This window comes from Dermacentor albipictus, unplaced genomic scaffold (genome assembly GCF_038994185.2).
Source record: "Dermacentor albipictus isolate Rhodes 1998 colony unplaced genomic scaffold, USDA_Dalb.pri_finalv2 scaffold_36, whole genome shotgun sequence".
NCBI lineage: Eukaryota > Metazoa > Arthropoda > Arachnida > Ixodida > Ixodidae > Dermacentor > Dermacentor albipictus.
In genome coordinates, this window is record NW_027225590.1 from 1,219,707 (window position 1) to 1,234,024 (window position 14,318).

At 47.8% G+C, this 14,318-nt stretch overlaps 1 protein-coding gene across 1 annotated transcript in view; it reads left to right on the forward strand.

Moving 5' to 3' along the window:
* Positions 1-14,318, forward strand: part of wds (WD repeat-containing protein wds) — a 194,787-nt gene that overhangs the window by 104,065 nt on the left and 76,404 nt on the right. Inside the window, exon 10 of the mRNA XM_070529944.1 lies at positions 2,102-2,177. Coding sequence (XP_070386045.1) covers positions 2,102-2,177 — 76 coding nt within the window. The remainder of the gene's footprint in view (positions 1-2,101; positions 2,178-14,318) is intronic.

The following is a 14,318-nucleotide window of genomic DNA, read 5'->3' on the forward strand; positions in this document are numbered from 1 at the left end:
CCTATAATTCCCCAGGTCATTTCGGTTCCCACCTTTGAAAATAACTGACACCCTTGCTTTCTTCATACTTGTTGGAAAATGTCCCGATTCCATAACAAGGTTAAACACAAATGCGAGATGAACTGCGATGACATCGATTACAAATTTTATAGGTCTGATTTGAATGCCGTCTGCATCGACAGCATTGCTGTTTTTTAAGCCCAAAAATATACGACAAATTTCGCCACCGTCAGTCGGCTCGAGAAAAATGCTGTGCGTACATCTTTTAACATTAGTACCACTGACCGTGTTATTTGATGATGCCGTCATGTTCACAAAGTGTTCATTGAAACGTTTGGTTAAGAGGATGCCTGACACCTTTTCATTATTCACGGTTATCTCACGCAAACTGCGATTCACATTCCCCTGTCTGATTGCATCATTGATAATTGTCCAAGTCTTTTCTGGATTTTTTCTCTGCATGGCTGCAAAAAGGCTTTCGTAATAGAGTGCTTTAGCTTTTCACAGTTCTATATTTAGTGTATTCCTTAACTTCCTAAATGCAACGAGATCACTTTGCTGACGCGTACGCAGAAATTTATTGAACATCTTATTTTTTTTGTTAATCATTCTAACGTGCTGTGGCTGCACCCATGGCTTTCTAATGCGTTTTTTTACCTTTCCTGTTTTAAGGGGGAAAGACAAATTGTACAGGCGACTGAATATGGACAGAAATTCATCGTACGCTTGACTAGCATCTTTATTGTTGTAAAGAGAAGACCAGTCTGTGCGCAAAGCAAGTTCGCGAAAGTGTTCCATATTTTCGCCTGACAGGCATCTGTAGCTGAACGTGGTATCAGGTAAAGTTCTTTCGTGAATATAAAATGAGCATATTATGAATATCGGACAATGATCACTGATATCATAGCTGATAGTCCCGGCTGTGTAAATCTCTGCACCAGCGTTAACAATGAAATTGTCGAGACCTGACTGACAAGATGGTGTCACGCGAGTAGGTGTCGTAATAACGCTGCAGAAACCGGAAGAATTGATTACATTAGTTAATGCACGAGTTGGAGCGCTTTCATCAAGCACGTTAATGTTGAAGTCACCACCAAGAAGCACTTTGTAATTGTGAAAAGTAGCATGCTCTAATAGCTATTCAGTAAATTCTAAGAAATTAGATATATTACCAGTAGGTGGTCGGTACATCACAACAAACAGGTTATTGTCAGATTTAACGCTTAGCACTTTGTAATGTGGCGTGACACAGGTGAATTCCTCAAGCACATCACACTGTATGCCGCGCTTGACATGCAATGCTACACTGCCCCCACGTTTATCGGTGCGATTAATAAAGAAATGTCTGTAACCATCTATGATTAGCATTTCACAGTGTTCCTGATACCACGTTTCAGAGAACATGATAATGTCAAATGGAAAAGTAAACTCGGCTAGAAACATAGTTAGTATATCGTGCTTATGGGCAAGTGAACGCGCATTCACGTGAAGCGCGGAAATGTTTTTTGCGTGTGCGGGCAGAGCAATTTCGCTTGGAAAGCTATACTCACGATACATTGTGTAGTCAAAAGAAGCAAAGTTGAACTTCTTTAGACGCTGCAGTTTAGGCGATCTTTTGAAGGTCAGTCTCTGAGGCAATGTGGACAACACTACTGGCTTCAGTCTTGCGTGCAAGTACTTTCCCGTTTCGCGTCCAGACAAAGCGCCACTGACATTCGCGCTTTCTTGCTAATGCCAGCGAAAGAAGACGTTTCAAGGTCGGACAGAGGTGCTCATTAATAAATACTCTGGTATCGTCAGGAATTCCAACCTGATTGTTTCGCAACCTAGCCTTCCGCGCTTTTTCAAGAACACTTGACCGCGACCGTGACCGACCGTGACCGCTTGGGCTCTGCAAAGCTTACCGTGTGGCAATGGGTATTCCCTTCTGCTTAAATAATAATGCTTCGTGATTATGGTTCCCAGCCACATTTTTATCCTTGGCTGCTACACCCACTTGTGCATGAGCTGGTTATGGATTTCATTTTTTGGCTGAAATGTTGCCAGTGCAGTGAACTTAGTGTGGTGTTAATGACAAGGTTTGATTGTATAAACCCCACAGATGATGACAACCCACCTGTGTCCTTTGTAAAGTTCTCGCCAAACGGAAAGTACATCCTGGCAGCCACCTTGGACAAGTGAGTGCTGGGCCATCCCTACTTCAGTCTATAGCAAGTAGTGTACCCTATAGAGGACAACAATATAATTTTTGACACTGGCGTAGATGAGCACTGAACTAAAACTAATGAGACCTGAGAAATGATGAAATACCAAAGATTGAATAAGCTTGCTTTGCTACGAAAGGAAGCCTTATAGAAAGTTGTCACACTATTTGTTAGGCTTCACCAAGTGCAAAACAATTTCCCTAAAGAAATATTTGAAAACAAAGTTATGCTTGTATGAAATATTCAAAAAAGGTTCAGAGGAAGTCAACAAAAAATATTTTTTTTCGTTGACAACCTCCCATGTGGCAGCTCATCTAGCTTGTTTTGCTGTGTCAGTACTGTGATCTTCACAATGTGCTGGTCAATTAATGAGCCACACTGTGATCAGGTTCTATTTCAGCTTGTTCAAACATGCTTCTGTTACCATTGTTAAAGTACCACACAGAGTAAACTTGGGATTGAAATGAAGGTGTTTTGCCAAATCGTACTCATAATCCATGCAGTGCACTTTTTAACTTGAGATTCTCATGTCGCCAGGCTGGTCATGTCCCAGGAAACTCTTCTTGATCACCTCTGTACTGTAGCTGCAGTAAAAACAACCAAGAATTGTGTGTCGTGAGAGTGTTGAAGGGACACTAAAGGCAAATATTAAGTCAAACTAAAGTGATAGATTAGTGCTCGAGAATCTCAAAGGCATCAATATTATCAGGGTAATAATAGAGAAATTGAGGTAAATGCAGGACATGATTAGAGGTACCCCCGGTATCCTCCAGCACTTGCCCGATGACGAAAGCACTCCTTAGTTAAATGCTGTCGTTAGTACTCAACCACTCGCTGCGAAAAACCTCATTGTATTGTAAGATGAACTTAAATGATACTTGTCCAGTTCTATTTCACGTTTTGAAGAAAGAACTCATTGCAATTACCCTTGACCACACACAGGCGATTGAAAGGTTTCATTTTTGCTTGACTCTGTGCTGCCCACGCTATTGCATTTCACTAGTTGCAGTCTGCTGGTTTTGCTGGCTCACGAAACTCACAAACAGCAAGTAGCAGAGAATTCAACAGGGTGTCTACCAACCGGGAAAACTGGGAATTCTAAATGAATTTGGGCGGGGGGGGGGGGGGAATGGTCTAAAAATACTCGGAGGAAACTCGGGAAATTTGTGCTTCTGTCGGAAAATTAGCTGTCACTTTATTGAAAGGGAAGAAAATTCGTCCTAATGCTGGCTCGAGTAAAAGGGAGTAATCGTAACGAATTGTCTTCGACGCTGTGTCGTCGGCAGGAGCAGCTGCCAGTGTACAATCAACGACCGATTTTCCGGACGCCCTATTTTTGGGACATGTCCAACAATGTGGACGGCTTCGCGGCACCACCATATACCCCATATAGTCAATAGAGAGTTTTGGAATAGAGACCCCAAAGAGCTTTGCGGGTGTTAGCGTTGGGGCACACAGGTGTGAATAGTTTTAGAATAGGGCTATAGTGAACTACTAGAAGGCTTTCTAGTGGCACGACCGAAGCGCGCTCCCCTTGCTTGCTCCTGTCCCCGCCTGTTGCGAAAGTAGCGGCGGTGCTGTCATCGCCCACTCTTCCCATTTAGTTTGCTCTGCAGCATGACCGGCGGGACTTTTTCCATGTTGGTTGCTTGTTTATCCTCGTGAAATGGCTAAAAAAGCAGCGCCAAAATAATTTTTACGCACCAGGTTGCACAACTGGATATGTGCATGTGTAACAAAGTTGTAAGTGATCTCTTTTTAAAGCCCTGAAAGATGAAGGACAACGACTTCTTTTGGAACATAACCTTCATCGGCTTGACCAGCCACTTGACACCAATTGCGCTGTGTGCGAGTTACACCTTGAACCGCATTTTATTGCGGGAGACGGCATGCATACCATAATGGTGTTGAAGTTCGAATGCCAAGAGGAATGCAACGCTTGCCCCTAATGCAGTTCCGCAGTTCCAACGATTTTGCCCAACTTGCATGCACAGGTATTTCACACGAAAAGCTCCGGCTCCGCAAAGTGGTGTTACCATATTTACATGATTGTAAGTCGACTCGAGAGGAAGTTGACCGGAATATCGCGTGTGACAGAAAAAAAAAAAAGAACAAGGGCATACCCGCGGGCGCATTTCATAACGAAAATTTATTAGTAGCTGGCATGGTCACTGGACTACTCTTCACTTGTGCCATCGTCCTCACTAGTGCTGCCATTGTCATTGCTGCTACGGTCCTACAGCACGTCATTGTCCAGTGAAATTCCGCTTTTGGCAAATGACCGCACCATTACATCTTGTGGAACAGCCACCCACGGCAAAACCATCCAACCACACGCAGCTGTCAGGGAGGTTCTTTTGACCACGTGCTTTTGACATGTCCAGTTGGTGCAAGTCTGCGGTCTTCTGCCTCCAGCGACTTGTACTCACGGCGGAGTAGGTCCTTAAAAGGCGAAGATCCAGGCTTGTCTCATGACCATGTCGCATGTTACTGGCAGGGACCGATTACTAATTTCAGTGACGTACGCTGCAAGCTTGGCCTCCAGCTCCATAAAGCGTCCCAACTTCCGCCCGCGGAAACCTTTTCGCTTGCTGTCACAGGTGAAAATTTTGCTTCGCTGCAGTCGCCACTCTCGCACCACCCATTAAGAAACATCAAACTTGCGGCCCGCTGCGCAGTTATTTGTTTCTTCAGCATATAGGATGGCAGCCCTCTTGAACGCTAGTGTAAACGAGTGCCGAATGATTAGTGGACTCGAAGCACTCATGACGACTGAGGAAGCACAGAACTAGCACGTGGCTGGCAGTCAAATTGAACGCATGAAACTAAAGACCTACAGGGAAAGAAACACGTGAGCGGTGTCTGCTCTTCCATGAACTATTGATACTCCCTGCAAGCGCGGCTGTTCTGAAAGTGCTGCCACAAGTGGAACAGTGGCACTTCCATGGACTATCGACACCCCCCCCCCCCCCCCCCCATGAGTGCCGTATGCGCTGTAAAATTTTCAGAAATGTTGAAAAACCCTTCTGAAAAGGGAACAAACGCGCGGGATAGCGGAAAGCTATGGGTAGGGCCGTAGAGCAAACATAAAATTGTCACTATTTTAGAATAAAAACAGGAACAGTGCAAAACAGGATGAGCGAGTAAAGAGCACAGGACAGAGCGCCAAGACAAGCGAGTAGAGAGCAGCGTATTTACAATCTGCCTTTTGCGATGCCGAACTGCGCATGCGCAGCGCCATAGCGGATGAGGTCCAAAGCAATTTGGCAGGTGCACGGCCAGAATCGACTCTCTCCTCCAAGTGAGTGGAGTACGGCCGTGGCAGGTGCTGCCCTTGTCAGTGGAATGGGGCGCCAGCCTTTTCTCTTAGACTCTTACAGACCAGCACATATCCGTGCCTTGCCGTTCTACACAGTTTACCCTGACATATATAGCGCGACGACACCTGCCCGTCCAGCAGGCAGACCTCCACACTAGCACACATGCTTCGGGAGTGCGGGTCGAGATACCCCAAGTTCAGCAAGGAGGAGTGGGACTCGCGTTTGTGTAGCCCTGCTCTAGACAAGAAAATCCTGGCTGTCTGGCGTGCCCGTGACCGGGCTGGTGGGCTAGACCTGCCAGTCGCGACGTGGGACTAGCCGGGTGCGCGTGAGTTTGCGTCCTCGCTGGAACTCCAATAAAGTTAATTCACTCACTCGTCAGCCTTGCCATTCTCGCTGCCGCGCATGGAACGCCTTTTGGACATTATTGTCGTCGAAATTTGGCGTGATGCCAATGTCATGTCTCGTTTACGGTTGCACCTCCCGTGACCATCCCAGCAGGGCAATGCGGATTTTCCGATTTCCGTCTGCAAAACGCGATCAACAGCACCGTGAAGCCTGAATTAGGGCTGCACTTTGTGACAGATATGTATTGGCATATGAAGATTACCTCTCTGTTTTTGTCATTACTAATACAAATAATATTGATGAAAACACAAATGCATGTTTGAGCTAGCGAAACAATCTCCGAGCTCGCACGACCTGTTTTAGTGAAATGCGAAGTGTTTTTTTTTTCTTTTTCTATGGTCTCTGTGTGTCCATTGCTAGAACGCCGTCATTTCGCAACTTCACACCGGGCACACTTGCAGCTTTATAAATGCTCAGTGAATGCTCCTGATGGTCGGTGTAGTTATCTGTCGGAGCCAAGCTCACCTGCACTGCCGGACTGACGTGGGAAACAGCGTGCACTGTGAAAGTAGCTGATAGTGCTAATTAGCAATCGTTGCTAGTTGTCGTTTTGTCATTCTTGTCGGTAGCAAGTAATATTTACTTGCAGAAAGCTTCTATGTTCGTTTAGCAAATGGGGATGTAGTACGGTATGTACTAAGGCTCATTTTCCTGTGCGGCATCTTCTGGAGTCAAGTGGCGTGTCTTACCCTAGTTACACGGGTGTGCTAACCACAGTTAAGATGCACCTCAGTTCCGTTTAACTAAAGTACTGTGTAACTGACACATTTCAGAGGCGCCTTTGCTGTCACTCAGACATCTGGACTTCATACTGACACGTGTACTTGTTTATCTTTTTCGAATGACCGCTTTTCACCGTCAAACAAATGTTATCGCTCAGCGCTGAACGCGCCAGCATGTATCGGAAGTTTCTCAAATGTTATCGATTGTTCTATCCGCTGTCTGTCGCTGAACCTTGTGTAATCTGATTGCATATATGCGCGACGCAGATGGTGTAGAAGTTTCTGGAAGGCAAGCGGGCACCTGCTATTACTCTCGAACATTCGATGGCTCGGCCATAAAAGGCAACGCGCTTGACTGGCAGATCAGATTTTCCCCGATCGCCGACTGTGTTCGCCGCTATCGTTGTGCCTTTAGTGTAGCCTGTTTTTGTGGGCACAGGTTTGACCCACAAAAGTTAGTTTCGTCATTCACAGTATTGCTACTGTGTTCTTCCCCGTTACTACTACATGAAAATATGGACGCTGTTTGTGTACACGCACCAGTTCAAAAAAAGGCCGTGGTCGGCTGCTATGTTCATACCACGGCGCGGCCTAAGAGGAAGACAGGCACCTCACAAACAGGTGGTATCACCGATTCTGACCATTTCTTGGCATTTTTGCAGATGTACACACATTTTATGTGGGTAAAAAATGTATGCAACTTGGCATTCTGTAGGCCTCCCCTCTGCCTGTGTATGTATGTACGCCTAGCACATAGCACACCATAAAGCAAGACATGCAGTGGTGAAACGTGATATTCGCCCCAAGAACTAACCTCATGCCCTATTCGAGCCATGCACTTTTGTGCGTACTCATACTGTTTTATTACTTATTCACTTTACGCCACAGGTGCAGCAGGTTCAGGTCAAGGATGAGCTTGTAAAGCGTCTTTGAAGCTCTTCTTCCAGTCATTCGTCAAGCTGATGAAACCTCTGAATACACCAGCGATCCCTAGCTGACGATAACAAAATATGACGGCGCGTACACGTTGTTTCGGTTTTCTCTCACACGCTGCTTGTTTGGTCGCGAGTTTCACATGGGGCGGCTGTTGGCGGCGCGTAGCGGCACCTGCCAAATTGTTTCTTGTGGCCACCGCACGATGGCGGCACAATGCATCGCGGAAGGTGGATTGCTAGTAGGTACAGCAGCGCGTGGCAGTTGCGCAGACGACGGACGTTTGCACGCATGCGTGAGCAAGAGCAGGTGCTAGGGAGGAAATGTGGAGTCTTTTTCTCCTTGAATATATGATGTGGGGTCTGATGTGGGATATCTCACACCGTACTCTTGGGACAAAGGAACGACAACACCGTAGTGCAAACAATCACAAGGGCATTTATTGCACCTTTCATACATCAATGCCTGCTAGCCGAGTTGCTATCCACAAAACATGCCGATGGGCGCGCGACAAATCTAGAAGTCCGACTCACCGCATCCTCGCGAGCGAATATGTTCGCCCTATGCTGGATCCCAACGCCTGGTCGTTCGCGTGTATGGTCACGCGAATCGTGGCGCGTTCGAAGGCGGCCACGCGAGGCGGTCTCGCAGATGCATCGGTCGCCGCGCGCGGAATGTCCGCGCTGTTCGGCGACCCGCCGGGGAAGAGCGTTGCTGCACGTGCAGCCCGGCACGTCAGTCCCGCTCGCTGTCTCGAACCCAAGAGAGCAAGCGCCTTCCTTTCAGCGCCCAAGTAACCTCGCGGCGTTAGCAGCGCAACACTCTCGCCATCTCTCGGACTGCGCCTGTACCATTCCGACCGCCGCATGTGCGGCGAAGCCGCACTACAGGAGACGCGCTATGCGGGAAAAACATCAGGGGAGGCGCGAGGGTCGCGCATCCCCACAATGACTGTCTAGGCACTACGGAGGAGTTGCTTAGCGTGTGTTGTATGTGTTTGTCTCTAGGCATGCCAGCAGAAGTTGCGGGGCACGGTAGTGCCGAACTTAGCGTCGCAAGTTGGTGGCTGGACGTAATTATATTTATTCTATAGTCTTTTGTACTAATTGAAATGTGTCATTATTACGCATCATTGGCGGCTCCTCCAGGACACCAAAGTGGCAACGGGGAAAAAATATTTATTGAATCATGTTTTGTACTAACTGAAACAGCGTGTCATTATTTCGCATTATTGGCGGTGCCTCCAGGACACTAAAGTGGCAACCGAGATCAAAGCAGGAACCCGGCCTGTGCGTGCCAGGTGTGTATAAGATCAGCTGTCTGCTATCGCAGACAGCTAATTTTTTAAGCAAACACCCCCTGGCATGCTTCAGCCTCCACAGCCCCAACCCATCGGCCGCCCTGCTTCAAGTTTTGATCCCCCCGCTACCTTTTGGGTGCCCTGGAGACCTGCGCCGCCTGCTTTATTATAACCTGAGGCCTCCATTTGCCGGTTACATGTGCCCTCCTGGAGGAGTGCTTGTAAAAAAATGCAATCTATCATCGCAACGAAAAGAGCGACCCGTGACTTATACAACACCAGTCAGAACCTTGCCCCTTCAGACATAGCGATCACCAAATGGGGCGTCCGTGCCCACTGCCTCACCGTGCTGGCAGCCAGCTGCAGAGCATAAACAAACAGGACCGCACTCTGCAATGCTGGCATGCCTAGGAGACAAATGCATGCAACACGCTAAGAAACCTCGTCCGCAGTGCCTAAGCAGACTCACATATTCAAGGAACAAAGGCCCCCAGAATTCCTCTCTCGCACCTGCTCTTATTCGCGCCTGCGCAGAAACGTCGAGTGCCATAAGAAATGCCACACCCTGCTGTACCTACTAGCAATTGTAAAAATGCTAGAGAGCACGGGACACAGCGCTCTGTCCTGTGCTCTTTACTAGCTCGTCCTGTGTTGCGCTGTTCCTGTTTTTTGTTCTAAAGATGAACCAATCAGCCCCACTGAACACACTTGTAACTACTGTTGTGATTGGCCGTTCACCCCGCGACACCCCTCAGTCACGGCTCACGCCATTATGGGAAACGGGCCGACAGCGTTGTCAAAATGGTTCTCGACACGGATTAATTATGACCAGTACGGGAATACCTCATTCAGGAGAGGTTTGAGCAATTAGCAATGATACGGCTGTCGCCTGTCAGCAGCACAAGCTGGCGCGTCCAAGTCGGAGATGCGGTCAGTGCGATGATCTGGCCATCGCCTGTCAGAGTACGATCGGAGTCAGCGAAAAGGGCACCGGGTCGGTGCCCTTTTCCCACCAGGCACCAATCGGGCAACAATCCGGTGTCACACACCGGATTGGTGGGACCTGATGTCATTGGCCTCTTGACACAGGATTGGTGGGACCTGATGTCATGGACTTCCTGACAACGGATTGGGGGAAGCGAGTAAACAATGATCACACAACGCATAAAAGGAGCTATGGACGGTGGGAGTGATCGGTGACTACCACTTCATCATCAACTTTTCTGTGTTACTTTGCATTTTCTTGTACATATGTAAATATAAACGTGTTTGTCTAACGACCTGAATATCGCACCCAGCCTCACGTTCACTTACCCCTCCATAAGGAAAGAGGATCCCACGTATTCGAACCCCGAGTCGCAACATTGGATGGCAGCGGTGAGATAGTCTGCGCAGCGCTTCGGTTCGTTCGGCATGGTGAGTGCACAACCTTTTCTCCTTGAGAGTTGCCAGTCTTAACGGGGTTCTTCCTGGTAACAAGGGTGTCAGAAGCCTTGTTGAAACATACCTTGCTTCAACACTTAATTCCTTGAGAAAGTTTTTCGCAAAAGAGAGGTAGCCATGGATTGGAGGAAGTTGTGCAGAACGGACCTGAACACGATATGCGGGGAATTCGGGATTGATTGTGGGACGTAGCTAAAGAAGGCGGATGTCATTGATGCGCTATAGGCAAGCGGCAGAGATGAAGAGGAGATCGTGGAGGCTTGGGAGGATATTCAGGTACATAGGGAATGCGACCGCAAGAATGAAGAGGACTAGAGAAAGCACGAGCAGGATGAACGAGAGTACCAGAGAAGGAGAGAGCAGGATGAACGTGATCACGGAAGGGAAGAGTACCAGAGAAAGCGAGAGCAGGAAGAACGCGAAAGGGAAAGGCAGGAGTGAACACGACAGCACAGAATGCGGATGAAGGAAATGGACAGGGAACTTCAATATCTAAAGGCACTGCAGGCACGCTGTATGCTGCACGTATTCGAGGACGGCGAAAACATAGAAAGTTTTCTTGAATTTTTCGAGAAGGTTTGCGCAGAGGTGCAGCTGGACCGTGACCATTGGGCGGTAGGGTTGTTGGGGGTACTTCCTTGTAATGTGTCCTGTTGCTTGGCTCGCCTTTCTGACAAAAATTTACGGAATTACGATAAAGCCAAGAGTGCGTTATTCCGGCATTTTGGTATTCCTGCTGAGCGCATGAGGGAAAGCTCGAATGACAAGTGCAAAATTTCTCCTTTCGAAGAGACTGAGGTTGCGCCAGTAAATGATGAGCACGAAAAGTGCGAGGTGGCGAGGTTCACAGAGACACAGTGTGTTGAGAGCGAGGCTGTTGCAAGTCTGCAGAGAGGGGCCATTCCTGAGGGCGTCCCTTGCGAGGACGAGGCTTGTACCAGTAGCTGTGAGAACGTTAAGGAGGCGCTGGAGACCTTCCTCATATCCAAGCTCAGGCTCAGTGCTCCAGCATCGGTGACTGCACAATGCAGTTGTACACTGAAACCGAGCTAGCAGCCATCCCGGAGAGCCCTCCTTGTGGGGACGATGCTTTTTCCAGCAACCCTACGAGGCTCAGTGTAGGGCTGGATACCTTCCTCGTGCCTCAGCAGTTGAGTGACTCTCTGGCATTGCCGAGGATAGAGAGCGAAGAGGACAGAGAGTGGCGATTCCGAAAGGCGTTCCTTGTGGGGATGAGGCTTGTTTCAGTAGCCCTAACAGTGTAAAGGAGGCGCTGAAAACGTTCCTCGTACCACTACACTTGGGCGACGTCCCGGAATCGCCAAACGGAGAGAAGGCCATGGTGGCAAGCAGGGCAGGAACCCGACTCATGAGGGTTCTAGTGACACGTTTGGTGACCACCTGGCAGTGAAAAATTGGTTCAGGCGGTGGAGCATCAAAAGAGCGAAGTATTCGCTGCATTGAAAACTCGTGAAAGACGCCACATCACTGCACGTGAGACAGAGGGACAGGCCATCGCGCAGAGCCAAAAAGGGTTCATTGTGGCGGTTCAGGAAATGGAGGCATCCCGAAAGGGGGTTGATAACGACAGGAGAGAGCGCGTCTCTGTGACTAGGGGCGTGGAGGAAAAATTCAATTGGGCTGAGACATGTGCATCGGAACCGGGCCAATCAAATAGTCACTGAGCTGGAATGCGCTGCGAGAACGAGAACAATAGGAAAATGGCTATTCCCGCATTTACGGCCTCCCCCTCAGGGACGAGACAGCAAGCCATGAGCACATGGAGTGATGGGTGTCGGCAGAAAAAATTGTAGGTCCCGCACCTCTTGCGCTCAGCGTGGCCCAAAGGCTGTCGGTCGGCGAGCCATTCGAGCCCGCTTAAAGAAAGAGTAACTGTAATTTGAGCGCTTGTATAAGTATTTTTTGTTTTTATTGCTTCTCTTTGTAATTAATATGCGGTACAAAGGGCGCTCCATAATCATTGGCAAGCTGAGTGGGACAAGGAAGTTGAAAATCAGCTGCACCTGCTTAAACTGCAGTTAACCAAATCTCTCCAACTGAAGCTTGATAGACACACCGAAGTCACCCTGGCACGACTCAGAATAGGACACACTTATGACACGTACAAATACCTCTTGACTGCAACTGACCCACCGATGTGCACACGGTGCGGCGAGAACCTAACCGTCCTACATGTCCTCATTCAGTGTCCTGAACTTCACTGAGAGTGAGTGGCTCATTTTACGGAACTCTATTCACACCATATGGTGCACCACACACCTATTCACCCCCCCCCCCATCCCCCATGTTCTTATCAGAGGATGCACTTTTTAACTTTAAAAGAGTGCTTAATTATCTTGCAGAAGCCAACTTTCTAGAAATCATCTCATTCCATCCTAACCATCAGATTGTGCATCACAGGTGAGGTACAATGTGATGTACAAAGTATGTCTGAGCTCTCGCACTTCTTGCGTAAGCAAGAATTGGACAGCAAGGGACTCGGACAATCCAGAATAATTTACCATCTGTGCCTGTAGCCAGTGCATTTAAGGCCTTATATTTATCCTGCTAATTATTTTGGAGTTGATGCACTAGTATTTATAGATCTATCTTATGTGTAGGCCTCTACACAGTTTTTAATTCATAGTCCTAAACTTAAAATTTTAGTAAACCGAAACACATGTCCTGGTGCTCTTTGGCCTTAGATGCCCTTGCGCCAATAAACTTCAAACATCATCATCATGTAATTATACGCGATGCATTCTTTTGTTAGTTATTAGGAACGTCCTACTTTTCATTTTAATAGTTTGTGTTAGGAAAGCAATTTTTTTCAAAGGTTTTTGCGCATAGATAGTGTAGCTTTTGTTTTTTTAGGTTTTATATAGCACCCTACAAATTCATTTAGTTTAAAGTAACGCGGTCAGCAGAGCACGATACGTTTTGCTTTAGAGGGGCTGTTACTGGCATGTGGCACTGACTAAATGAGTAACTCGGTACGCGGCACTGATCCCTTTGTCCATTTCAATCGCTGTGACGAATTACATGATTCAAAAGGGTGCCTTTTTCTTTCGTTTTGGTGACTTGTGAATTACGAGCTAAGTAGAATTTTTAGTTCCGAGTGGCGGAGTTTACGACACGGGACATGTTGCCCGTGGAGGATCCTAGTTCTTCGAATTTCGACCTCGCCGTATTGTGACCGAATTGACAGCCATCTTGGGGCTGTTTCGAAGGGGAGAAACAAAGGTGGCTGAAAGTAGCCAACTCATGAGCTAGTCTTTTGATAAGTGTTTATGCCTCGATAGGGAATATAAAGAGATTTTTTTTGTGTGTGGGGAGGTACTTAATTATTGTTTGTTCATGTATGTTTAAAACGATCTCCACTTGTTTATAGTTTGCCCCAGAGCTGCGTGAATTGCGCCTTCTTTGAAGCACGATAGAAACGAAATTCATTAAAAGGTTAGTCCCGCTACCATTTCAACTTTGTTTAGGGTCGGAAATTTAATTTACTAATTAATTTGTTTAGGTTCATTTGAGCAGTGCTCCTCTATGACCGCCTTTCTGGCGCTCGCTGGTTCTGACCTTGGGATTAATTAAGGGAGAGGGAGGATTACCTGGCACATCTCTGAGGGGGTTTGGGCACTTGCCTTGTCGCTGTTTGGGTGCTGTGCAGACTTGGTCACTAAAATGCCAGTTCTGAGCCTACGACCTGCAGCCAACTCTCCCTCCAAGATGGCCATTGGACGTAATCCTTCCGGCAAGCCCGGGACTTCGAGCCAGAGCTGAGCTTGCTGAGCGGCCAAGGCTTCTTCAAGGGGCACTGATGAGATCCTTTGCAAGCCCTCTTCCTGGTGGTGGACGGGCTGTTGTGATCGGCCGTTCGATCCTCCCGGCGAGCCTGGGACTTTGAGCCAGAGCTGCGCCTGCTGAGCGGCCAAGGCCTCTTCAAGGGGCACCGATGAGCTGTCGCATTTCGAGCCCTCTTCCTGGT